At 53.8% G+C, this 26,459-nt stretch overlaps 4 protein-coding genes across 4 annotated transcripts; 3 read left to right on the top strand and 1 right to left on the bottom strand.

Annotated features, from left to right (window-relative positions):
- Positions 1-7,135: 7,135 nt before the first annotated feature.
- Positions 7,136-11,725, top strand: CkaCkLH20_09116 (bmr1-like protein; the record flags this gene model as incomplete). Its single annotated transcript, XM_038891831.1, has 3 exons — positions 7,136-9,804; positions 9,855-11,637; positions 11,696-11,725. The coding sequence occupies 3 exons, from the start codon at positions 7,136-7,138 to the stop codon at positions 11,723-11,725; spliced, it is 4,482 nt and encodes a 1,493-aa protein (XP_038742764.1).
- A 725-nt stretch (positions 11,726-12,450) lies between these two features.
- On the bottom strand, positions 12,451-15,747 carry CkaCkLH20_09115 (uncharacterized protein; the record flags this gene model as incomplete). The annotated part of the gene is made up of 4 exons (XM_038891830.1): positions 12,451-13,145; positions 13,198-13,326; positions 14,915-15,602; positions 15,655-15,747. The coding sequence occupies 4 exons, from the start codon at positions 15,745-15,747 to the stop codon at positions 12,451-12,453; spliced, it is 1,605 nt and encodes a 534-aa protein (XP_038742763.1).
- Positions 15,748-19,104: 3,357 nt separating this feature from the next.
- On the top strand, positions 19,105-20,004 carry CkaCkLH20_09114 (short chain dehydrogenase reductase family; the record flags this gene model as incomplete). The annotated part of the gene is made up of 1 exon (XM_038891829.1): positions 19,105-20,004. The coding sequence occupies one exon, from the start codon at positions 19,105-19,107 to the stop codon at positions 20,002-20,004; it is 900 nt and encodes a 299-aa protein (XP_038742762.1).
- Positions 20,005-20,846: 842 nt separating this feature from the next.
- On the top strand, positions 20,847-23,105 carry CkaCkLH20_09113 (uncharacterized protein; the record flags this gene model as incomplete). The annotated part of the gene is made up of 4 exons (XM_038891828.1): positions 20,847-21,197; positions 21,248-22,011; positions 22,061-22,769; positions 22,821-23,105. The coding sequence occupies 4 exons, from the start codon at positions 20,847-20,849 to the stop codon at positions 23,103-23,105; spliced, it is 2,109 nt and encodes a 702-aa protein (XP_038742761.1).
- Between the last annotated feature and the right edge of the window lie 3,354 nt (positions 23,106-26,459).

Raw genomic sequence — 26,459 nt, 5'->3', positions numbered from 1 at the left:
TTCAAGGCGCGGCCTAGCGCAGCATCGTCGTGGAATTGATTGAGGACATCGGGCGGCGTCTGAAAGAAGCCCGCTGTCGAGCTTGAAGGTGCTGGTCGAGAACTGACGCCCATAGCGGTGGAGGCGAAGCAGATGCTCTCGTCAGGCTTTGAGCTGAGATTGCAGTACGGAGGGATTGTATACTTTGCACAATACAGAGACCGCTTTATATGTACAAAAAGCAGCTTTTCTACGCTCCTAGTACTGCGAAGCTACAAATGTATTCTTCGTGCTGAACTGAAGTTAGATGTTCTTAGATAAGCACTGATCTTGTTCACCTTACAGTTTACAGTCACTGAGCCCCAAAACGGTACATCTCAATACAAGTACCTCGGCAAACCTCCAAATGCCGGAATTGATTGGCCAAGACCTTCCTCCAATCTCTCAGCGTGCAGTGTGGGAAACCCCTCACAGTCCTTATGTGTATCTGAATTATCCTGAGATAAAGGTTCCATTCATACGCTGGGCTCGCCTGTCGTATGTCGACGTCGGAGACTCGCTCGACGGACTAAGGGGGTCAGATGACTGATGCTCGACCGTGACTCCTCATCAACATAGGAGTGCTCAGTCCTCCAAACATCAACATCTTCCTCGACCCCTTGAGTGTTCACAACATACTCTCGGTCCTTTTCGAAGCATGGCACTCCCTGAGGAGCCGCTGCATAATCAATCAGGTCGCAGCCACGCAGCTGATGGTTACGGAGGTTGTACTGCTGTTGCGATAACCCGACCATCTCCCCACACCGAACAAAACTCACCTCGACCAACCTCGAAATCAACAATCGTGTCCTTCTTCATTGCTAAGCGTTGTCTTCCAGTGGATATTCATCCGCGAATACGTTAGTTGAAAATGAACTGCTCGATGATACACGTTTGACACGCTGATCGGCCTTCGCAACCCGGTGATGTTGACCAGATTTCCTTGCGAGCGTCCTAGGAACTACTATTGACGCATCAATGTACCCAACTCACATTGGCAGTCTCGCTGGAGAAGCAAACGTGGGAGGAAATTTATACGTTGGCCAAAAGGTGAGACTCGATACATATGAGCTTGCGGTTCCTACCGCCATGCGGTGATACAAGAAAGTGGGAGATGTCTCGTAAGGAAACCATACACTTCAGCTTGGGCTACTTCCCGAACGAAGTGAGGAGCTCAAGATCCATCACAGCTTCCACCATTTCCACACATAAAGACTCGGCAGTTCAGGTGCTTTGATGACGGCAGAAAATTCACATCAACAAACCACCCGAAGCTACAAAACAGCCAAAACAAACATGTAGTTATTCCCAAAAAGACTCTCGCCATAAGGTTCTTTCCAAGCAAGCCATGTACGAGGCAGTTTACCAACCCAAACCACATAACCCCACCTTCTCGCTCGGTCTTAAGAGATGAGCGAGACTTCGCAACTATCGTGAACCCGTCTAAGATAATGGCAACAGTATAAGAACAACTCAGTTCCATTTCACTTATACGTCAACGACCTCAGGGGGAGGGGAGATTCTCCCCGATTCCTTTTGGTCGACTTCGTCGTAACATCACCTGAGATCTGCTAGCCCTGCTACGTGAACACTGGGTGAGGTCGAGGCAGAGATCGTGGACGAATAGACAGTGCTGCAAATGGGACTTCCGTCCGCGATCATGCCCATCCGTCATCAGCAGCCGTTTATCATGTACCGTCATATTTTCGACACATGTTCTCGTTTCCATTATCACAGCGGGCGGTGGCACGCTTGTCATAAAGCAGCTTCATCCGAGGGCTTCCACAATCCTAGAAAGACTCCTCCTGCACGCCGTTATCACCCTGAACTCACTGCTATTCGAGAACTCTTGCTTTTTACCGTTTATACTACGACAGTAAATGATTTCTCGGCAAAGAGCCCAGTCAGACGGCAACTCCAATCATGAAAGACGCGTCGCAATCCTTCCGGGATATCAATGTGGACTACTCCGCAATAGCAAATCTATGTAAACCGCTGCGCGTCTATGATTCCTCGAATGTCTCCTTCCCGTTAGCACACATCGCAAGCTTCAGAATTCGGATTCGCACGTCGTGAGCCCACCCCTGAGAAACCCAGCAAGTCGGTCGTAAATCCGATGTAGTCGGGTCCAAGCCAACCCCAGCCACTCACGTCGCACCTGTCCCAGGCGGTGGCCTGTCACGAGAAAACGTCCGATGTCGAGGGCCTCCAGGGTTCAGACAATCGTTGTACCGGCGGATTCTACCAAGGACCCGAAGTTCCGCGATCCGCGGCGAAGTATCTCGTGCCGCCAACGGCCTCGTGTGGTACAGTTAACCTACCGACTTGCGAAGGGATTGCCAGTTCCAGCACCTGATTCGTTGCGACTTGGTGTCTAGCTGTCAGATCCCGTCGGTGGCACACAAGGCTTGTTTACCCCAAGGGGCCAGATCATGCGCTGAGACACTCAAAGCTTGGGCGGGTAGGTTAGTCTGCGGAGATATTGTGACCATACAAACAGCGGCGTCAGTGAAGTTGAGACGATGTAATAGTGCTTCCAGATCACTGTTAGAGTTCGGATTCGATAGCCACGAGGTTTTGGATGGAGGGGTTGACGACTCGACGGTGCACTTCGTTCTCTAGTCAACGACATGACACCAATTGGAAAATGTTCCGGGGCTTAGCCGAGAAACAGCTTCACTCTCCCTGTCAAGAGGGTGCGGCTTTCTTCCACGATATTAGTGGCTTGTCGAGTAAGACGTAGACAAGTTTGCCGTGGAGAGTCGCAGATGGAAAAGTCAATCTTGCAGGAAGCGACTTGATACATGCTGACTAAAGAAAAAGAAACAGCCTCATTCCCTGAATCGGCTCGGCTGGTGCAAGTCAGGGATGACGGCAGACTGGACGGAGTTCGAATGATGACAAGCACACTGTTCTTTTTAGAGGATGATCTGAACTCTCAAGTCTGTGAGCAGACTGCCACGCATGTCGCTCGGATGCTGGCAAGGGCGAGCGAATTGACATCGTTCGCTCGGGTTGAAGAGGGGTCGGTGGAAGGACGCATAAGCATAGAGCTGCATGGCGCACCGGGTATTGGGGTGCTGGTGGACGAGTGACTAAGTGGAAGATGTCAGTTGGCTTTCGCGTCCTTGTTTCGTGTCTTGGAGTCGCGGCACTTGGAGCCGAGACGATCAGGCTCAAGTGTCCGGCAGGCAGGTACTTCGTAGACCATGTGCCATGTGCTGGCTCTAAAGCGATGCGTCACGCCGTTCCTCGGCTCGCATGCCTACGTCGTAGTAACTGCGATGAGACGGACGGACTTTTTGTCACTTGTGCGATGTGTGCGATTTTAGCGGAGCTTGGCAATTTGACCACGACGCAGATTTGTCTGGGGTCCGTAAATCGGGAATTCCTAATTTCTCATCGGCGGACATATGCTGATGACCCGACGATTGAAAATGTGTCTGTTGGAGAGATTAGGAGCCCAGGATTAGGAATCCTCGCCGAGCCATTCGGCCGATGGGCTCCGTGAATTGCACGGAAGTTGAAGGGCAAGACGGGTGACTCGCGGCGGAAGGGCGAGCGGGAGGCGCAGGCCGCAGGGCACTAAATTGCCTGCGCTGCGGAGAGTTCAAGGTTGCCACTTCACGGAAAAGTCCCCGACAGGGCGGCCGTTGTGCGTGGCAGTGGCACGGCGCCAATGCTAATGCTGCATCTCGTGGCCCCCGTCGTTCTCGTTCTCGCGCGAGACCGCAATGGTTCGCATGTTCGCCATTTCATTGATCTCTCGAGAACTGCTCTGTACTGTACGAAAACTTGAATATTGCATCTGTCGGTGAGTCACGTCGACGGCGGGCTTGGCAATTGCGAAAAGTCCTGAATACTCCGATGCTTGATAAGCCGTGATGAACTGGCAGATCCATCATCAGAATTTGGCGCAAGTGAGATTTTCGGAGTGAAGGCCCGGGTCAGACACACCAGTTCCAAGGAGTTTGCGCCTGCGTCCGCCGATGCGGCGGAGGAAGAAGCTTTTGGAATTTGGAACATGGAACAGGGGCGCCCGCGGAGCCCGGTATCCACAGCGACTCTCGAATTTTCCCCGTCGCGTCTTTTCTGATTGTCTCGCTGTCCGGCGGGCGTTAAAAAGGAGTTGAGGGTCTTGGAGTCGTGGCGGCTTAGGTAAGGGGCAACGACAGAGCCCACATTGGGCGCAGTTGAAGTCGCAATCGCAGCGCGGCGTCGGGCATGGGTGCCCTGCAGCTTACCCGTGGAAGTATTACCCGGAAGAGGGAAAGATGCTGGACCCTCTTATCAGATCGGCGGCCAGGTGCGGCATGCAGTTGGGAACGGTGGAAGATGAAGATGGATGGCAAGAAAGTCGGAGATGGTTGAGATATGCTTCTTTTTGGGAGTGGAAATCGAGCGGGAGTTTGGCGGGAAGGCGGCGGGAAGGATAATGAGTGGAACGTTGGCCTGTGGGAACGTTTTGAGGCGAAAGAGCAGGCATATTGTCGACGAGGTGAAGAGATGGCTCGACCGGGATGCTGAATGCTGATTGCTTCGAGATGCAGAGGCAGATATTGGAGTTTGCTTGTGTTGGAACAGGCTGCGGAAGAGGCAGGTTGATACCGGCCCCTCCAAACATTGGCATTTCTTACCTCTGGTTGGCTGAATTTAGCCGCTGAGTAAGCGGAGGTTGCCGAATTCCTCAAACGGGCAGTCGAACCTCGAAACCCCACCTTCGCCGGATGACTCGAAACCAGAGTCAGCGCCCCACTTCACTGACAAAAGTTATCTTTTAAGATGCATGATTGGTCAATTTCTAACATGTTTTCCAACGGCGGAAGTGACGAGCCTGCGTGGAAGCACAAGCGGCAGGCAGGCGTCCAGCCGGGCAGGGGCCGAAGAAAATGGAAGGAAGGAGCGATGGAAGAAGAGAAAAAAGAGATTGTGGGGACAGGAGCGCCGACAACCCACGCCGTCATCTCTGCAGGCCCGGGCAGTGGCAGGCACAGCTCCGACTGGCACTTGCCTTGCGAAAGTGCTGCGACATGGGATTTGTTTCCCTCAGATTCTGCCCTCCACTTTTCTTGCCGCCTTTTTTTGTTGTTCTCCCTCCCTGCCAGTCGGAGTCTCCTTTTTGTTGGTGTTTTGCGCCAACCGCAGCCTGCAGACATCGCAGGGCAACGTGCAGGCCTGGCATTCGCAGTATCAGTGGAGCGGCTACTGCACCCAACGGTGATTTGCTTTTTTAGTGTTTGCCTCGCGTCGTCGGATTTTAAGAGATAGCGATGATGCGATAGCTCCTACAGAGTACAGAGTCACATTCCATTGGGTAGGTAGAATAGGATGCCTGCGTTCCAATTTTCGTACTGCGGCGGCAGCTCACATCCATTAATGTGTACATGTGCTATCTCATTTACCGGTACCAGCCGTGCCAGTATCCGATCCGTAGATCTGCCAGATGCGTCCTGGAATGGCAGGTGCTTCTACACTGTACTCCAAGAGGCATCTCGCGAACTTCGCCCTCAATCATGCAACTCTTATGAGTTGCCGTTAATCTTGGCTCCCGGAGCTGGCGATAACCGCTCGCCTTGCTGCGCACCTGCACTTTAACTGCGATGTGCCGAGGAACATGTCACGCACCTACACTACTTTGGAACTGCATTGAGAAAGTGTCAAGCGGTTGCTTTCCGATGACGCCCTAGCGAGCAACCGATGGCTCTTTTCATCCCATCTCATCCCATCGCTGACCGCCTCTTGCCTCAAGATCGGAGCATTTGCTGACGGAGGGATCCTGCCACGGCAAACTCTCTCTCTCACTCCAGAAGACAAGAAATTTCCTTTTTCATCCACCACCACGTTGCAGAGACTTCCAGGACGCATAGCCTTGCGGTGTCCTTCTAGTGGCCGTCTGACTCCCAGCCGTCCGGTCTGTGACCGCAAGAGTATCACGATGGCTCAAGATGGCTCATCGACTATCACAACAGCAATAGGTACATTAACATGGACCAGTCGTTGCCAAGAAGCCAAAAGGATGATCCACCTAGCCGTACCCCCACTTCGTGGTCCCCTGCTCGTAATTGGGAGAGTTCCCAACTTCTCAACCTGTCTAAACCGAACTTGGCAATAGAGGTGGAGACGATGCCTGGGTCTCCCCGACATTTTATTAGCAGTGGACCTTCTCCGCCGCTCTCCACCTTGTCAGATACAGTCGCATCTTGAATCCATGACTCCAGAAAAAGTACATTCGATACGGAGTTTGCAGCTGGCCTGGCCTGGGTCCTGGGTCCCGGGTGCTAAGCAACACCTTTTACGGTACCTACATACCGCACCCGGCATTGCCCAGCGGACAAGTAACCTCTGTAGGTTGTTCTCGCAGTCTCACCACCAGCCCTGCTAACAAACTGAAGTCGTTGCCAACCTATCCAAAAAAGAACCAGCTGCCACTTACCCACCACGGCCTTAAGGATTCCCACACGTCCTACTTCCGGGCCCCGACTCCGGTTGAGATTGTCATTCATCCTTGATTGGTAATATTTTTGTTTGGGAGTGGAGGGTGTCCCGAAGTCGATCCGAACGAGACCAGGCCCAGCTTGCCCAGACCAGCTTGTCGTGCTTAGTGCGGACACTTTATTTTTTTCCTCTCCTTCTCCTGGCTCGTTGCTACTTTCATAAGCAGCCTCTTCCAGAGACCTTTCACTCCCTCTCTCTCGTCCGTCAACTCGGTCTCGTCTCGGGTCGACGACGGTTGCTTGTTTGTTTCTTCCACCGTTCCTCCGCCGAAGGACTCACACTCCCTTAACCACCCTTACCTTACTACAACAACACCCGCCCCTCCATCCTTTCGTCTATTTCCCATATCTAGGACCGTTCGTCCCTCACATCTTTCTCGCTCCTCCCCCACGGTACATCGACGACCCGGCGTAGGTATCCGTACCTCCACAACTTTCGTCTCACCGGCACGGACCAGCAACCGCCACTTTCCGGTCGACTCGAGATCGCCGTCACTCAAACTACTATTTGAGTTCTCACTGGCGCCGATTTTAACTACCCCCTTGGCTTCCATCTTAATACGAACTGCGCCGCAGTGAATCACGAACCCGATTGCGAAATACCTCTCACTCCAACGGTCCCAATGGCGGACCGGGACTTTGAGAAGCAGCAGGAGGCTGTCGCCGGAGGCAGCCCCGACAAGAACACCACCACCACCGAGACCACACCCGCACCGAGATCTTCATCTTCGACTTCGACCGCCGCCGACGCCGAGCAGCAGAGAGAGGACGCCCGCGCCAACAACCCCGATGGCTTCACCTCCATTCACGCCGGTATCTCGGTCCACCAGGCCGAGGCCGAGTTTGCAGAGCTCCAGCGCGAACTCTCTGGCATGTCCCGCGCGAGCAGAGTGAACAGTCGCAACAGCCGTAGGAAGTCGGAGGATGCCGAGAAGGCCGTCGCGAACGTCAACTCCGCCACCCCGTCTTCCGAGACGGACGGCGAGCAGTTTGACTTGGAAGGCGTCTTGCGCGGTGGCGTCGAGGCCGAGCGCCAGGCCGGTATTAGACCCAAGCACATCGGCGCCTACTGGGACGGGCTCACCGTCACGGGCATGGGAGGTACCACCAACTACGTCCAGACATTCCCCGACGCTTTCGTCAACTTCTTCGACTATGTCACTCCCGTCATGAACATGCTGGGTCTGGGAAAGAAGGGCGTGGAGGCAACCCTGCTGGATCACTTCAAGGGTGTGTGTAAGCCTGGTGAGATGGTCCTGGTTTTGGGCAAGCCTGGTTCTGGCTGCACCACCTTCCTCAAGACCATTGCCAACCAGCGCGCCGGCTTTACCAGTGTCACTGGTGACGTTCGCTACGGACCCTTCACCGCCGATGAGTTCAAGAGGTATCGCGGTGAGGCCGTGTACAACCAGGAGGACGACATCCACCACTCGACCCTCACTGTCGAGCAGACCCTCGGCTTCGCCCTCGACACCAAGGTTCCTGCCAAGCGCCCTGCCGGCATGTCCAAGAACGAGTTCAAGGAGCAGGTCATCAGCACTCTCCTGAAGATGTTCAACATCGAGCACACCCGCCACACTGTCGTCGGCGACGCCTTCGTGAGAGGTGTGTCTGGTGGTGAGAGGAAGCGTGTGTCGATCGCAGAGATGATGATCACCAACGCCTGCGTCCTCTCTTGGGACAACAGTACTCGTGGTCTGGACGCCTCCACCGCGCTCGACTTCGTCAAGTCCCTCCGTGTCCAGACGAACCTCTACCAGACCACCACCTTCGTCTCCTTGTACCAGGCTTCGGAGAACATCTACAACCTCTTCGACAAGGTCATGGTTATCGATGCCGGAAAGCAGGTCTACCTCGGCCCCGCGAAGGAAGCTCGTGCCTACTTCGAGGGTCTCGGTTTTGCTCCCCGCCCCAGACAGACAACCCCCGACTACGTCACCGGCTGCACTGACGAGTTCGAGCGTGAATACGCCGCTGGCCGCTCCGTCGAGAACGCTCCCCACAGCCCCGAGACTCTCGCCGAGGCTTTCAAGTCGTCCAAGTTCCAGAAGCAGCTCGACAGCGAGATGGAGGAGTACAAGGCCCGCCTGGCCCAGGAGACCGAGAAGCACGAGGACTTCCAGGTCGCCGTCCGAGAGGCCAAGCGCGGCTCTTCCCACCGCTCTGTCTACGCCGTAGGTTTCCACCTCCAGGTCTGGGCTCTCATGAAGCGCCAGTTCGTTCTCAAGCTCCAGGACCGTCTCGCCCTCGCTCTCTCTTGGCTCCGCTCCATCGTCATCGCAATCGTTCTCGGTACCCTGTTCTTCCGCCTCGGTTCTACCTCCGCCAGTGCTTTCAGCAAGGGTGGTCTCATGTTCATCTCCCTCCTGTTCAACGCCTTCCAAGCCTTCTCCGAGTTAGCAGGCACGATGACCGGTCGCGCTATTGTTAACAAACACAAAGCGTACGCCTTCCATCGTCCATCAGCACTCTGGATTGCTCAGATCATTGTCGATCAGGCTTTCGCAGCAAGTCAGATTTTGGTGTTTTCGGTCATCGTCTACTTCATGTCTGGTCTTGTTCGCGAAGCCGGCGCGTTCTTCACTTTCTACTTGATGATTCTGTCAGGAAACATCGCCATGACTCTGTTCTTCCGATGTATCGGCATCATCTCGCAGGACTTCGACTACGCCATCAAGTTTGCAGTTGTCCTCATCACATTCTTTGTCGTTACCTCTGGCTACCTCATCCAGTACCAGTCCGAGCACAAGTGGCTCCGATGGATTTACTGGATCAACGCCCTTGGTCTCGCCTTCAGCGCCATGATGGAAAACGAGTTCTCTCGCCTCAAGCTCACCTGCTCTGATGAGTCCTTGATCCCCTCCGGTCCTGGTTACACCGACATCAACCACCAAGTCTGCACCCTCGCCGGTTCTATCTCGGGAACGACTCTCGTTGACGGCTCTGCTTACATCGCCAACGCCTTTTCCTACTTCAAGGGTGATCTCTGGCGTAACTGGGGCATCATCCTCGCTCTTATCGTCTTCTTCCTAATCATGAACGTCACTCTCGGTGAGGTCATCAACTTCGCGGGTGGCGGCAACAACGCAAAGGTCTACCAGAAGCCTAACGAGGAACGCAAGAAGCTCAACGAGGCTCTGGTACAGAAGAGGGAAGCCAAGCGCCGTGGAGACAACACCGACCAGGGTTCTGACCTGAAGATCAACTCGGTCAGCGTGCTTACCTGGGAAAACCTTAACTACGACGTCCCTGTTCCCGGTGGTACCCGCCGTCTTTTGAACAATGTCTTTGGGTAAACCTCCCATTGCCTTGATGATGATTTTTTACTAACCCTCTCGCTAGATACGTCAAGCCTGGCCAGCTCACCGCCCTCATGGGAGCTTCCGGTGCCGGCAAGACCACCCTTCTCGACGTCCTTGCTTCCCGCAAGAACATTGGTGTTATTGGTGGCGACGTCCTTGTCGACGGCGTCAAGCCCGGCAAACAGTTCCAGCGCTCTACCTCCTACGCCGAACAGCTTGATCTTCACGACCCGACCCAAACCGTTCGCGAGGCCCTCCGTTTCTCTGCTCTCCTCCGCCAACCCTTTGAGACGCCCGAGGCTGAACGCTTTGCTTATGTCGAGGAGATTATTGCCCTGTTGGAAATGGAACACATTGCGGACTGTATTATTGGAACCCCTGAGTTCGGCCTGACCGTCGAACAGCGCAAGCGTGTCACCATCGGCGTTGAGCTCGCAGCCAAGCCCGAACTCCTCCTCTTCCTCGATGAGCCGACTTCTGGTCTCGACTCCCAGAGTGCCTTCAACATCGTGCGATTCCTCAAGAAGCTCGCCGCTGCTGGACAGGCCATTCTCTGCACAATCCACCAGCCCAACGCCGCTTTGTTTGAGAACTTCGATCGCCTTCTTCTCCTCCAGCGTGGTGGTCGCACCGTCTACTTCGGTGACATCGGCCAGGATGCGGTCGTCCTTCGCGATTATCTCAAGCGCCACGGCGCCGTCGCTAAGCCCACCGACAACGTCGCCGAGTACATGCTGGAAGCCGTCGGAGCCGGTTCAGCACCCCGTGTTGGCAACCGCGACTGGGCAGACATCTGGGACGATTCTGCAGAGCTTGCTAACGTCAAGGACACCATCTCTCAGCTGAAGGAACAGCGCATGGCCGCCGGTCGCACTGTCAACGCCGATCTCGAGAAGGAGTACGCCTCGCCGCAGATGCACCAGCTTAAGGTCGTTGTTCGCCGCATGAACCTTTCGTTCTGGCGCAGCCCCAACTACTTGTTCACCCGTCTTTTCAACCACGTCATCGTCGCCCTCATCACCGGTTTGACCTATCTCAACCTCGACGACAGCCGCAGCTCCCTGCAATACAAGGTCTTCGTCATGTTCCAGGTCACCGTCCTGCCCGCCCTCATCATCTCCCAGGTCGAGGTCATGTTCCACATCAAGCGTGCCCTCTTCTTCCGCGAGAGCTCCTCCAAGATGTACAACCCCCTCACCTTCGCCGCGGCCATCACCATCGCAGAGCTTCCTTACTCCATCATGTGCTCCGTCGCCTTCTTCCTGCCCCTGTACTTCATGCCGGGCTTCCAGAACGACCCTTCCCGCGCTGGTTACCAGTTCTTCATGATCCTCATCACTGAGCTCTTCTCCGTCTCTCTGGGCCAGGCACTCGCCTCCCTCACACCCTCTCCCTTCATCTCCTCCCAGTTCGACCCCTTCATCATGATCACCTTCGCCCTCTTCTGTGGTGTCACCATTCCCGCGCCGCAGATGCCCGGCTTCTGGCGCGCGTGGCTGTACCAGCTCGACCCCTTCACGCGCCTCATCGGTGGCATGGTCGTCACGGCCCTGCACGACCTGAAGGTTGTTTGCGCTCAGTCTGAGTTCAACCCTTTCAAGGCCCCCGATGGTCAGACGTGTGGAGAGTACATGCAGCCCTTCTTCGAGCGGGGTGGCCCTGGTTACCTCGCCAACAATAATACGCAAGATTGCCAATACTGCGCCTACAAGGTTGGCGACGAGTTCTACACGCCTCTCGGCTTGAACTTTGACAACCGCTGGAGAGATCTCGGTATCTTCATCGCGTTCGTGGGAAGCAACTTGATCATTCTCTTCGCTGCTGTAAGTGTCCCCCTATCACCTACCTCACAATCGAACAGCTTACTAACAACCCCAACAGAGCAAGTTCTTGAACTTCAACCGCAGATAAGACATATCGTCTCGTATATCCGGTCTCACGATGACCCCTTTTTTTCCTATTGTATGTTGCATGGAAGCATAGCATAGCGCATGCATGCTTCTGTTTTTGTCACATGTGGTCGTGATACCTGGGCATACTTGTGCCACATACCACCTCCCATCACAGCACAGGAGTACTGGGCCAAAGAAAAGATGTCTGAATTGTTGCTTTTTTTCGGGTTGGTTTGTGGAGAAAAGATAGAGGACGCCTTCATTGCGCGCATATGGTCCCACCCATTGCATGAGAACACTCAGAGAGTGATGTCAGCACATTATTCCCCCATTAGTATAGAGTCTTTTACGTAATTTAATAGACGTGGATGAAGAGTAGAATGATTTCCCCCACAGACCTCGTGCAATTGTTAATGTCGTTGAGAACGACGAGGAGTGACTCGAGGGCGTGTAACCTTGCCTGATGTATCCGCTGCAGCACCCAACATGGACAGACAGGCTTGCATAAGAACAATGTGATCTGCGTGTATGTGTCTCGATTGTAGTAACTAAGCGCAGTACGAGCAATGTAGCTGCCAGGTCAGCCACTCGACTATGTACATGACCATGGAGGAACCCATCGTTCCACTTGCGCAGCCATACCTCTCCTTGTCATTGCCAAACACGTACCCTCCAATGTCCTCCGCTCGGTAGCTGGTGTTTGTCTAAATATGGTGTCGAGGACATGTGCTGGGCTGAGACGACTCAAGCCTTCTCATGGTCTGCAGACTGAAAGTCCTTGATCTCCGGGAGAGGCGTCGTGTCATCGTCGAGATCGGTCACTGCAGACGACTGCGAGTGGCCGGCATCCTGGACATGCTGCGAGCCTCCAGCGATGGTCTCGACGGCAGTCTGGTTTGAGGGCAGGACAATGCGAGGCACGTTCTGACTAGACGAGAGAATGGGTTCAGGAACGCCGTGGTCAGAGGGGCCCTCGTTCTCGTCATCGCGAGAAGGCTCGATCGCCTGTTTGATCGAAGCGTCGTGGAAGTCGTTCATGGTCTCGCCGGCGGCGCTACTATCATTAGCTTCTTGCCCGAGGAACCGGGGTAAATGTACTTGCGTGGCTCTCTCCATGTCGCGATTGATGGCCTGCTCATCGGTGCGCGCTTTATGTAGCGAAGCCTTTGCAGCGTCGAGCATCTTCTCGATGTTGGCTTTCTGCTCAGACGAGAAGGTGTCCTGGTACTGCTGCTTGACTTCGGTGTAAAGGCGGACGGCCTCTTTCGCGTGCTCGACGTAGTCGTGAGGAGATCCGGCGAGAAGCAGGTGGAGGCCGGCTCGATGGAGGGATCCCAGGCGCGGCTCCATCAGGAGTTCACAGGCGGAAATCTCTGCTTCTTCGGGTCGGCCGTCGGCGTGGATTCTCCAGATCTCGTGGAATCTCCACTCAAACATAGCTGGTAAATATCACTATCAGGGACGAAATCAATGAAGCAATATATGACGTACTGCTGAGGTTGTCGAGTCCTTCTGAAGAGTTTGCCATTGTGATGATCGGTTGTGGTGGTTGGTTCCGGTGAAGCAGAGTTGCGGCAATGAGGTGAGATAGAAGTTGACGAGGAGATGGTGCGGAAGGTGCTGAAGGGTCACGTCGGATCAGACCTCTGAAAACAGCTGCCTGCTCCTGTGGCCTGTGCGAGGTCTTTCAGCCTTTCGGATATGGCATCCACGGACCACGGCACCTACCCAAGGTAGGTAGGTAATGTACTTGCCTATAATTCCCGATCTGCCCGACAAGTACGAGTTCGTCCACCGCGGCAATGCTCAGAATGTCATATCTCGCTACACGAAGGTACCCGTGAACGGCGGAGTGCCAGCTTTCACGATTAGGACTTCCATTAGAGGAAGATGTTCCACTCGGAAACGACAACAGATTGCTCTTTCAAAAGGGAGAACAGCTTCTCCGTCACCGGAGCGTCTCAATATCTATCTACGGAAGGGTCTTGACCAAAGAGTTCTCCAATAAGCTTTGGGCTGGCATGCTGGAGAAATTCGGACGTGCGACCAGAGAGAAGAGCTACGCAGCTGTGTTTCAAGGCCAGACCCTCTTTACGGTTCAGATCATTGAAGTCAACTCCATCATCTACATTTCAGCTTCGAGGCTAGTTGAGAAGATGATTGAGGAACTGAGCACCAATCGCAAGCTGCCTATGATCGTCATCAGGTCTCGCAACCGGGGATGATATGCACGAGGCGTGGTTCAACACAGGAGACATTCGGGAGACATGGACTCGCGGTGCCGATTCTTTTCAAACTGAGGTATAAGACGTAGTACTTGACGCTAGCTGATTAATAGAATTCACTAAGTAATAGATGGGGGTCGATCCAGCTTTAGCCTAACTTGAATTCATGAGATGATATGATAGACGTTAACTGAATTTCCCTGATATTCAGCATTTTTTAATCTTAGGAGCCCCTTATAGGAAACAAATTTTGGCATATTGATATTAGAAGAAGAAGCTTTAATAGAAGTAACTTAGATCTAGTAGCGCTAGTAAGCAAACTTAAAGCTATATATAAGGAAAACATTCCGCTCATAATGATAGGTATAGGCTTGAGAGACTAAACGAGCTATATTTAACTTCTCTAAAAAGTATAGATTGTATGCCTGTGAATGTAGGATGATCTTAGTGAAGGTAGGGTAAATTACTATAGTAATCAAGATCCCAATCGCCCCAAGAGTCACAAGACCACGAGTCAAGATGGCGACTGCAAGACCAACGATGGTAGTCTGCGTAGGCACTCTGAACGTTTGCGAAGCTGTCATCACCATCATTCCCACAAGAATGAGTCACATTACCACCACTTATGAGCCGTGCCTTCCTGAGCTCGTGCAATTCATCCGTCAGCTTTGTTTTCTCCGCAATTGACCATGAAGACAAGATCTCTTGTTCGCGGTGTAGTCGTTCCAGCCAAAGGGACAGGTCTGCTGTCTTCCTTTGCTCTCCGTTGACGCGTATCTCTAGAACTCCAAACCCCCCGAAAAAGTTTTCTGACTCCTCGAAGGGGTCTTCGAAACTTAGAACCATGCGCAGCCATGTCCAGACAAAACAGGCCAACTTCTCCGCGGGGAGGTACTCCGGATTGATCACCTCCGGCTTGGGCCATTGGTCTGGCCATGTCTCTAGACTGAGAAACCGATGTTGAAGAAAGAAGTCCCACATACTGCGATCGTTAATAACGCCGTGCATCGATCCCAGAACCAGATGATCCTCCGCGTTTTCAGGAAGGAGAACGTCGATTACGAGGTTCTGAGCAGAACATGGGCTAGCAGGGGGCCATCCCTCGACGTCTTCCACGACTTTCGGTCCGTATCGGGGCCCATGTCGTAGGAAGGCGAGGATGATCTGGTGGAAAGCAGTCGTCACGCAAGCAGGGGAAATATTTCTAGTCGACTGGTAAATGTCCCCTCGGTAGAAAATATTGTCTCGGCTCCACGAAAATGGGACGTCTTCGGGAGGATCAAAGATCCGAATCTGAACGTAAAGCGTGCTGAAACGCGCCCTGCGGAGGCATGTCGAGGAAAGCCACGTGGGCCACCAGCCGCATTCCTTGACGTACATGATGTCGAGTACGAGATTGGCGTCGTGCTGTTGAAGGAGCGGGAGAACTTCTGCGTGGATCTGTTTGTTGACGAGCAGGAGGCTCGGGAAACCCGTAGGTCGCTCCCTCTCGACGAAAACGGAGGTTTGGTCCTCGTAGAGCTCCATCCCGCCGACGTCTGCGTGGCTCAGTTCGACGCGGTCCAAGCTGGCGGCTGGAGACTCGGGAGCGGGGCGGTCATCGGGGAGAGCGAAGCGGAGGATATCGTCGCGTATTTCGCGCGGCAGGGACAGAAGTGTTGTCATGAGGGGCTGGAAATGCTTCGAAGTACACTCTCGCGGGGTGTTGCAAGTAAATGATAACTTGAGCGGTGGACAGAACAATATGGAATGTCGCTACCGAGGTGAGGTCCTCTGTTGGTGCGAAGGGGAAAAAGCCAATGTTGGGGGACGCCATGAGATTACGGTTTATATTCTGTTGGTTCCTGCTGAGATGACCTACACGCCGGACATGGGCTGATTGCGTGTGAGTCAGAACCAACAGACCAGACAACCACTCAAGGCCTTTCGTCACCTGCCCCACTGCCGCTCACTACCTGAGGTGCAATGATATTTGAAGAAAATTGGACGTGAAAATGAAGATTGAAATGGGGCGTGACATGACTATGAATATCCACCGACAGTGACACAGAGGCTTCCTCCTATTGCTGAAAACATTTTTGGGCGAGACATCCGACATAAAACTTCAGCGCGTGCGACTAGCTTATTCTTGGCGTGCTCTGCCGCCCGCTGGTCGATTGACAGAAGCAATTGATCATACAGGAGATCGTCGTGCAAGCCGGGTGCAAGCCAGTAATGGTGCCCGGGAGCTGGAAATTGTTTCCTGTCAATTTTGTTCTCGCTATTTTTGAGTTGCTCCTCGCTCAAGAGACGGCTGTCCAAGGGGACGATGCCATGATTGCAAGGTGAGTTTGTAGAATTGATGGCCTTGAGTTTGCTGTAAGTCTCCTGGAAGAACTTCTTGTAGCTCTTGAAATGGAAATGCTTGCTCTGAACAGCTTTCATACCCTCGAACAATTACATCTTCTCGAAAATCGGGTCATTATCGATGTGGCTTTCTCTTGGTCACTGAGAGTAGGTACTAAAGAAAGACCTGGATGCCTACGCAGTGTATATGTTGAGCAGTATTATGATAGTGAGGTTTCCAAGTTACTGTGGTATGATTATGTCCCTATCTCTGTCATATACAACTACTCACACGACTACGCGCGTATTAGTACAGTATTCAGTGAACACAGCTCGCAGTTTGTTGCTTTGCGTACCTATGCCATCATCTCATCACTCTCGGGCTGGGTAAAGATTGCCCAACTGATTGTGTCGAAGCTCGGGTTCGATTTCTATCCATTTCTTCGATTCACGTTGCTGTTGCGATCCGTGAGGGTCTATGGACATTCAAGCCAGCCTCTCTATTTATTGGTCGCTGTCTTCATCTGGTGATGCAGAAGAATGCCCAATGATTGAAATCTGCGCAGTATGCATGTTCCGATACTCGCCCGGTGCGGAGCTCTGATCAAAAGACATTGTCTGTGACATTTGTAGGCATCACGACAAGTCTGATATCTGGATTTGGTCACCAGCTGGTGCATTCATTTCGCAGTGAAGAAGACTTTGTGCAACTCGTTTTGCGGATGTGGCCACCAGATGGTGCATTCGTTTCACAGCAATAGTTCGCCCAACTCGCGCTCCTGAAACAGGACAACACCCTCGACATCCAGGACGCCGTCTTTGGCCTGCTAGGCAACGCGGCCGCTAAGGCTGGCGCTAGCAACGTCACTAACCTCGACTACCTAGTCCACGGCCGATTCAGCCTTTACCGCTGCTAAGGCTGCCGGCGACGTCAACGGGCCGTCGAGCGCAACACGGGCTCCGTCGATATCAAGAGCATCGTCTGCGCAGATGTGGCCATTAGATGGTGCATTCGTTCCGCAGCAAGGAAGTATTCGCGCAAGTCCGTCGCAAACGCCTGAAGACTGAAATATAACATGAGAAAGTGGTACTGTCATTCAAATGTGGCCATGTGATCGCTACTTCAGGTAGTTACCCTTTACTACCACATCACCACGTCACGGGGTCCCGCATGTAATTCAGAGTAACCGCAAACGCCGCGCAGGTCGAGTATTGCTCTAAGTTGAAAGAGACTGGAACGCGCTGGGACTTTAGCATTCTGGGGTTGTAGTGCTGTCCCCTAACTATGAAGTTGTGTTGGATTCCGATAGAACAATCTTCGCCTTTAGTAGGGAAGGCCTCGTCCTCCTCCCCGGGCGACACCAGAACGATACCACATCGCGACAACAAATCATTGAGACATCACAAGCCCTAACCCTCCGTGGTGGGGAGGGGACTCACCTTTCTCCTTCCCCTTCGTCCTCTCTGGCGCACTTGGCACTTACTGTACCCGATATACCAGGCGCAACTGGCTCGTCAACTCTGCACCTCTTTTGCCGTCTACATTACGTACCACCTCGCCTCGGCTCTTGCCTCGCACGACCATCGCGATAACTTTCAAGATGGACACTGTCCTGGCTCCTGCAGCACATCATTATCTCGATAACCTTCGAGATGGACAGTGCCTTGCCTCCTGCCTCACACAATTTGGGTCGTTCCTCTGCCCATTTCAGTCTGTAGACACCCGACTGGCATTTGCGAATCGCTTTATTATCTACAACGTCCGCACCTTTCATCTGACCAATATTCGCCCGCGACATCGTCGCTTCCAACTCCGATTTTACTAAGTCCGCACGCAAGTCCTGCCTTCCAACCACTCATCTTGTCTCCTTCCCTCCTCCTCTCTATCTATATCTCCATCTCCATCCACTTTTCTCCTCTTACCCTCTTTCTCCGTTTTTCTGCCCAAACACTCGGCCGAGAGACCACGTACTGACGAAGTAGGTCACATCGGCCCGAAGCTGGTGAGTCGAAGAGCCAAATTTCATCCCAACCCAAACACTTGGTTGGGAGACTAGTCCCTTTCGACTTGGAGCAATACTCAGCCTGTGTGGCGTTTGAGGTTACTCTGGATTACATATGGGACCCCAGGACCAAGAGCAGTACCAGTTTGCATCCATGGGACCACAACGGAAACTACCCACCAACATAAAGTCCCGTAGCTAGAGCAGCCAATGCCAACGAAAGATGTCGGACAGGGTTTTGTTCTAGCTGCCAATCATCGAACACAACAGCAGCGCTCGTTTTTTACAACGTGCTCCATTCTTACTGACGTATGCGGTAAGATGCCTTTTCGATGAAGTTGCATTTTGGGGTTCCGAGAAGTTCAAAATTGCTGCATGAAGTTCGCTTTAGCTACGGATTTCTTTGCTGAATGTTTTAGGCGCCAGCAAAGAAAACAGGCGCGAATTGATGGATCCGAGTCAGAGCTCGGTGTTCATATTCTTGAAAATTGATAGTGTTGATAAAACTTTCGTTGTCAAGATTGTAGTCCGGCCAATGTGGGCTAGGGGCCGGTCGTCAACACCACCGTGACGTATTCACGACCCCGCCATCGGAACCCCGCCGCCGGCAGCACGGACCCGCATCGGGCGACAGTCCCCCGCCACCCCGCCGCGGCACGGCATCCTGTCACCCCCTTGCTTGGTGACTTATTGAACCCGGTCTCCAGAGCTCCGAAGCCTATCCGGGACTTCGACTTCATTTCATCATTAGATTACCAGCCAAGATCGACTCATAGACATTAATTCGTCGCGACGTTCTCCAACCAATTCCGGACTATCAATTTCATCCCTGTCAAACCGCAAAGATGGCCGAACCTACAGCCCGCGACCAGCTGAGCAAGCGCGCGATCCCTTTCATGACGCTCGCAAACGGGCTTGATGGACTTCCAGGAGCTCAAACACGCACGGCATCCGTCACTGATGATGCCATCTCCCGCTTCGCCCTCCCGGGTACGGCAGTCGTCACAGGCGGGACCGGTGCCATTGCCATGTCCGTCGTGAAGGCGATGCTCCAGCACGGTCTCACAGGTCTCATGCTTCTCGACTTGGACGTCACATTAGCCGATGCAGTCAAACAAATCGCCGCTCTGCGCGAAGCATTCCCCGACAGAAAAATCGACGCACTATCCGTTGACGTCACCGACGAAGAGGGCGTCGGAAAGGCGATGGAGCGCGCCGCCGAGACGCTGGGTGGAATCGACTACCTCGTCTGTTTCGCGGGTGTAGTCGGATGCGTACATGCGCTGGAGATGCCTGCCGCGCAGTTCCGGAAGATCTTGGACATCAACACCACGGGCGCGTTCATCTGCGCCCAGGCCGCGGCCAGGATAATGGTCCGTCAGGGGCGCGGGGGCAGGATCGTGTTCACGGCGAGTATCTCGGCGCACCGGGTCAACTTCCCACAGCCGCAGGCGGCGTACAACACGAGCAAGGGGGCTTTGTTGATGCTGAAGAGCAGTCTCGCAGCGGAGTGGGCCGGGTATGGAATCAATGTCAACAGCATCAGTCCTGGATACATGGATACGGTGTTGAACGAGGGCGAGGGACTGTCTGAAGCGAGGAGGATGTGGGCTGAGAGGAACCCAGCCGGGCGCATGGGAATGCCGGAGGAGGTAGCGGGGGTTGTGGTGATGTTGTGCTCGAAGGCTGGAAGCTATTTCAACGGAAGCGATCTGGTTGTTGACGGTGGTGGTGTTGTGTTTTAGGTACAGGCTGATTGAGCGGCAAAGACCAGAGAAAAATGGGTAGATATAGAGGTAGAAACGCAGAAACTAGAGGTGGAATTTCTAGATTTTCTTAGGAGTAATTCATGTGACAATCCATTGTCACGATCATGATTCGGCAGTGGTTATTTGACATTGGTGCAGACTCTCAACCTGCCCGGAAGCAGAAGGGGAATGCGTCCAACCGCCGCAACAGAGAATGAACTGAAATCAGGATAACGGAAGTCATGGAGGTCCTTATTTCTGAATATGCAAACTTATAAGAGGAAATTTCAGGCGTAATTTTAATTATTGCATTAAGTTTGCAATTCTCTAGGCTTGTTGATTGACGTTGGGTGGTTGCTTCCTCTGCTGGTTGATCACACCCCACCATCAAGGTATGAAGCCTAAGAAGCCCTTTCTCCAATACGGTCACTGCACCTTGAGAGCTTTCGATTTTCTTTATTAAATGCAACATCTCGACCTACAAAAAAGAAAGACAGGCATCATTTCTAGTCCAGCTTTGATGCATGACTGCCTGCCAGGTAGAAGCTGTAGAATTGAGCTTGTTCTTTGACCCCCACGTCATCGGCGATAAGACGCACAGATCCCCACCTGTACCTCAGATAAGGCTTATCACGTGCGCTTATCGATACGCTAGGGCAGCAATTCTCGTCTTCCCAGTTGACGTCGCCCTCCCAAATTTTGTTTCAGTCGCTCGTCACCTGCCACTCAACTTTCAACGCGTCAACACCAGGATCCACATCCAAACACGAACGCGCCCAAGATGAGCTCATACAGACCATCGTATCCGCCTCGGAGAGGCAATCGCGACAGTCGCAATTATGGTCGCGATCGCTATGATTCGCGTCCGCATCAGCCGCCGCCACCCGGAGCTGGCGATTCCTGGCGCAACCCGTGGCCAGAGGACCGTGAGTATCGCCGCCGTTCCCGGTCGCCGCCGAGGCATCACGACCATTATGATTCTTACAGAGGAGGTGACGCAGGCCGAAGATCTGGAGGCTTCGATAGCTACAAACCCGACTCGAGACCGCCCCAAGGCGACTTCACCTTCCGCATGGACAAGCCCTCCGGAGTTGGCGACATTGGCGACTCTTATCGCCCAGGCGGAGGTCCAGATTTTGCCCGACGACGCGGAGGACGCGGTCGCGGTGGACCCTTCCGTGGTCGTGGTCGTGGACCGAAGATCATCCCAGCCGAGAGAGAACTCTTGCGCGACCGTAAGGACGGCGTCGATGAGAACCTCGTCAATGACGCTGATGCCGGCATAACATACCGCGACGTCGATGACCTCTCTGACGACGACGAGGCCGAGATGGACATTTCCGACTCGGAAAACGAGTCTGGCGCACCTTCCCACAAGCGCGTCCGCCGTGAGGGTAACGAGGACGACGGCAACAGCGTCCCCAAGTGGTCCAACCCTGATCCGTACACCGCACTTCCCCCACCCGACGCCGATGCGCAGCGCAAGAAAAAGGACATGGTCAAGATGATCCGTAAGGCTCGCGTCGACGAAACCGCCGCCGACAAACTGGCCGCAAGCACCGAGGCGGAAGAGTTCATTTCCTTCGATCTCGACGGCGGTGACGACAGAGAAGAGGAAATCATCCTCCCTCCTTCCCGATCGCCAACTCCTCCCCCACCTCCTCCCCCGCCACCCGCTGCTCCTGCCCTTCCTGCACGTCCAGTTGCTGCGTATCTCGAAGACCCGCCCAGTGGTGTTCTCGACCAAGCCCCTCGCAACAGCATCACGGCTTCGAACAACAGACCAAGCCTGCCTGCAAAGCCTCTCGTGGCCGACAACGCGCTCGGCTCGCGCAAGCGCACCGCTGATGATAACATCAAGCCGCCAACTTATGGCCCGCTGAAGAAGGTGAACAAGATGCCTGTCGGTGGAAACATCTTACCCGAATGGGTTGTCACTAGAAGTGAAGACCCAACTCCCTGGATCAAGACCGACCATTCCAAGACGTCGGAAGCAAGCGTCTGGTGAGTGAAGCGACTACTCCTACGATACTTTGTCTCTAACACTTCTCAGGCTGCATAAGGAAATTATGGACTTCTACGACATGGTTCGGCCACTCGATTTCGAACATGTCATGCGCACGCGGTTGGTTGAGCGTCTTCGCCGAGCAATGGCAAACAGCAGATTTTACAGAGACTGCGACATCGAGCCTTTCGGTTCATACATGTCGGGCCTGTATCTCCCCACGGCCGACATGGATCTGGTCATCTGTGCCGAGAACTGGAGAAACGGTGGACGCTCCGAGTTCTTTGGCATGAAACCGCTGAGACAGTTTGGGAAATTTCTTTCTCAGATGAAGATCACGAATTACAACAGCATGGAGTTCATTGCGGGCGCCAAGGTTCCGCTGGTCAAGTACATTGATAACATCACTGGCTTGAGAGTTGACATCTCGTTCGATCGACTCGATGGACCTCAGGCTATCAAGACCTTTGCCGCATGGAAGGAGCAATTCCCTGCCATGCCCATTCTCGTCACCATGATCAAGCATTTCCTGGCCATGCGCGGCCTCAACGAACCAGTCAACGGAGGCATCGGTAGTTTCACCGTCACGTGCATGGTCGTCAGCATGCTGCAGCTCATGCCCCAAGTCCAGAGCCGAAACCTCGTTCCCGAGCACCACCTCGGCGAGATGCTGATGGAGTTCTTTGATCTCTACGGAAACAGGTTCGACTACTACAACACAGCCATTCGCATGAACCCTCCAGGTTACGTGCACAAGGTATGTACTGCGTCTCCGTCTATCCTGCTCGCCTTCTGACACCAGCTCCAGACCAGAGTCCCCAACGTGGTGTACAAGAATCGGGACCGCATCTCCGTCATCGACCCCAACAACCCCGCCAACGACATCTCCGGCGGCTCTAGCAACGCCAGCCGGATCTTGGAGGAGTTCAGCTACGCTTACCACATGCTGCAGAACAGAATACGCGAATTGTCGCACCCTTCATCCCGCAGCAAACGCGTTCCAAGCATCCTCGAGCCGATCTACGCCGGCAACTACTCTTCGTTCCGCAGCCAGCGCTCTCACCTTCAGAAGCTTCACACCTCCTCAAGATGAAGTAAGATGGACCTGTAGACGACGGCTCGACATATTCCTAGACTGTTCGAACCTGATGGAGTGGGATTGACGACCAAACGGAGGATTATTTTTAGGTTCATGGGTTATTTGCTATACTTATCGCTTACTCGGGCGGCGCCGGACGGCCCCCTTCGGTACGGAGACGGAGTCAGGAAGAGGCGGCTGTTTCTTGCATCGATACCCCCCCACAACCACCTTTCACACCTACGCCTGGGTTCTCATCAGGTTATATTGCTTGCTGCAAGTTTCGCTTGCCTTTTCTCTTTCTCGGAACGAGTTGTATGATAACGGAAGTCGGCGGCATTGATTGACTCTACAGGCCCGGTCTCTCTTGCGCTCCTTGATGCGCGGCCGCCCTCTTCCCGGCAATGGGCCAGCCCTAGTGGGCTTTCTGAATGATTATGGAAACATTAACGAATACTCTCTTTCGAAAAAGCTCCTTGCTAACTGATGCAGTGCTGCCGCTCCAGATGTTCTGGGAGCGGGGGCCCCATCGGGGCGTCCCTCGGGGGACGATGTCCTCTTGTGTTTTGCTGATGACTCGCAGATATCACGCCTTGTAGCTTCTCTGAGGTTTGCACTGGCGTTCGTGGTGAGGCGGTCTTGCTTTCCTTTCGGGGGCTGGATTGATCAATGATTCGCAACTCTGGCAGTGTCCTTCGGGGCGCTGGCGCTTTTCTCACTGCATTCTGTGCCTGGAGCATGGTTGCGGAGAGGAAATGGAGTTGGATTGGTCATTTGTGGGAGCGCGCGGGGGCTGGAGGTCGTCCTCATGGCGGTTGTTGTGGCATCATTGGACTTGATGAGCGCAGGAAAAATCACGAGCAGCGGACAAGTTGCGATTATTGTACAGCCTCGTTACTGACAGCCCTTCATAGCATGACTGTGACCCGACTTACCACGACGGCATCTCGCCAGCAGTCCAGTCACGAGATTGCGAAATGAGCTGACTGTCTGTCCTTGCTCGAGTGCTACTCAGCCCTAGATGCCACTGACGAAGGCCAAGCTGTAGCCGAGACGAGCTGTGCCGCGGGCGCGAGCTCTTGCAGCATCTTGCCTCCTGGTGCGCCGGGCTCCCCTGCTCGACGAGCTTACTTCCCAAAGCGTCGTCGAGCAAGGTAGCTCGGAGCCTTGCGAAGCTACCTTGTCCGGCGTCGCTGAAGCATGGAATCGGCGCGAAGCAGCGCCGAGATCACGGGCGTGAAGGTTGCTTCCGCTTGCAGCTAGATAGAGAGATGGCCCGTTGCCTTGGGACGGTTGGCAGGTACGCATGGTAAGTCAAGTGCTGGCGAGACCATGTCGATGCCACCGTCTGCGTGTTTTGGCAGGGCTACTCTGTACGTCCCGTCCACACCTAACGCGAGGCGACCGTTTGCGTTGGCCGCTGTTGATCCTCGCGGGGTTGAATGTAGCACCGAGTCGGCGCGAAGACGCAGGTGAAGATGGACATTCGAAGCCGGGAGAATACTTGGCGTATGTAACTAAAATTCTCCTCGGGGTAACGTTACAGCGTGGATTCCACCAAACAAAAAACGCCTGGTTGGTCACAGAATCGCAGTCAGTAGAAAGGAATTTGAAGTATGTCGGTCTCTGTGTGAAGGAAGCGAAAGAAAATTCTGTTAGATTAGTTGGTGCTGATCTCGGTGATGCAGCCTGGTCGGTGGTGGTATGGAATGGGGCCTTCTTCGGGTTGTCTGCGGCGTGCCTCGGCAGGATGTCAGGGCTAACGTTTTCTCGGACGTGCGACAGGGGGCTGTAATTGACATTCCGATCCATTACGATGAATGCAAGAATTTTGCAGAATTTTCTTTGCTGTTGGTCATGTCGAGTCTGGGCAGAGAATCAGCAGGTCTGGTGGTTGAATGGTTCTGGCGAGGTAAGCGGTCCATTCAAAGCGAGACCGAGCCAGGGCCCCGGTGCTTTTTTGATGGAGCTCGTTCGAATCTCGACCCCAAAACTCTGTGCGGTGGGTTCGTTCTTAGGTAAAGCGGATGAGCATCGAAGACGACCAATTGTTTAGTATCAGACTGCAGGCAACCGAGGTGCCAATCTTGAGAATACTTGGTGAAGGCTCTATGGGTTTAGTTAGCTCATGCCAAGCACGTCTGTCCATGTCTTCAGGCTGGCACTGGCTGCCTCACTGACTGATGTCGGGCTGGATAAAACCGTCCGTCAAGCACCTTCACAGAAAAGAAATCTTGGCCCGGTGTCCAGGATTGCCCGTCTCGGAGTGGTGGTCCGACATCTGGCCCGCAAAACAAGGACGGGAGCGCAAGCTGGTGGGCCTGCCGGTCGAGCTCGGGAACCATTCCCCCGCAAGGAGCGGGACGCAGGCGTAAGTCCAGTCCAGTGTCGCTAACGCAGGGAGAATGATTAAGCATGATTTGAAGAAGGGGAAACCTGTGCTCTCCTCTTCCTTTCTCTGAGTTCATAAGTTTGCACATTTCGGGACGAACTTGTGCACGACCGTTGGAACATGCTCCTCATTCTCGCGCCAGGGATCACGAGGTATGGCGCGGACCTGTTCTCGGCGGATTGACACTTCGATCTTAGCGGCAGAGGGAAGGATTGTAGTTCTCAATTCGATTCGATCGCGGCAGAGCGGGCGCATGGCTTGCAGGATGGCGTTGTGCAGTAGCTGCGGCACAACGGCGGCGGCAGAGGATTGCCAGTAGTTGGGCGTCCTTGTTGATGCCCTTTTTGGTTGGTGAGAAGAGCGGGAACAGGGCGAAAGGGCAAAAAGATGTCTTGGAGTTGAAGCAAGATGATGCGGGTGGCTGACGGAGGTGACAAATGAGATGTCCGGTGTTAAAACAGCGGAAGCATTTTACGAAGGTAGCAAATTGAAGTTGCAAGGAAGGATTCCTCGTACCTTGGGAATAGACGAGAGGGAGGTCACTGGACTGGATGAGGTGAGGTGAGGTGAGGTGAGGTGAGGTGAGGACGTCCACACAGTGGACGGGGAAGCAGGAGCCATGGGTGGAGCTGGCCTGGGGTTGGTGGATTCGCTGAAAGTGGGGAGGACGTGGATCGGGGAAAGAAGGACTGAGGATGACAACTTCCCTGCTATTGCCTCGTCCTTCAATGTCCCGTGATCTGCAAAATGGAAATAGCGAGCAAGAACAATGTGAGCAGAAGAGCTTTCCATAGGCGAATGCCAAGATGAGACGACACCGACATTCACATGTTCCCAGCACTGGAGGCAAGTAGAGTGGGCTCACGGGGAAGGGCCAATGTCGCCAGCGAGTTCTGGACTCTACCATCTCGTACTTCGACCTGAAGATCCACGCAGCAGTGACCCGTCACTTTTTGTTTTCGTGATGGCGTCTCTCA

This window comes from Colletotrichum karsti (assembly GCF_011947395.1).
Source record: "Colletotrichum karsti strain CkLH20 chromosome Unknown Scaffold32, whole genome shotgun sequence".
NCBI classification, from domain to species: domain Eukaryota; kingdom Fungi; phylum Ascomycota; class Sordariomycetes; order Glomerellales; family Glomerellaceae; genus Colletotrichum; species Colletotrichum karsti.
Note: the sequence above shows the minus strand (reverse complement) of the source record. Positions and strands in the feature narration are given on the sequence as shown.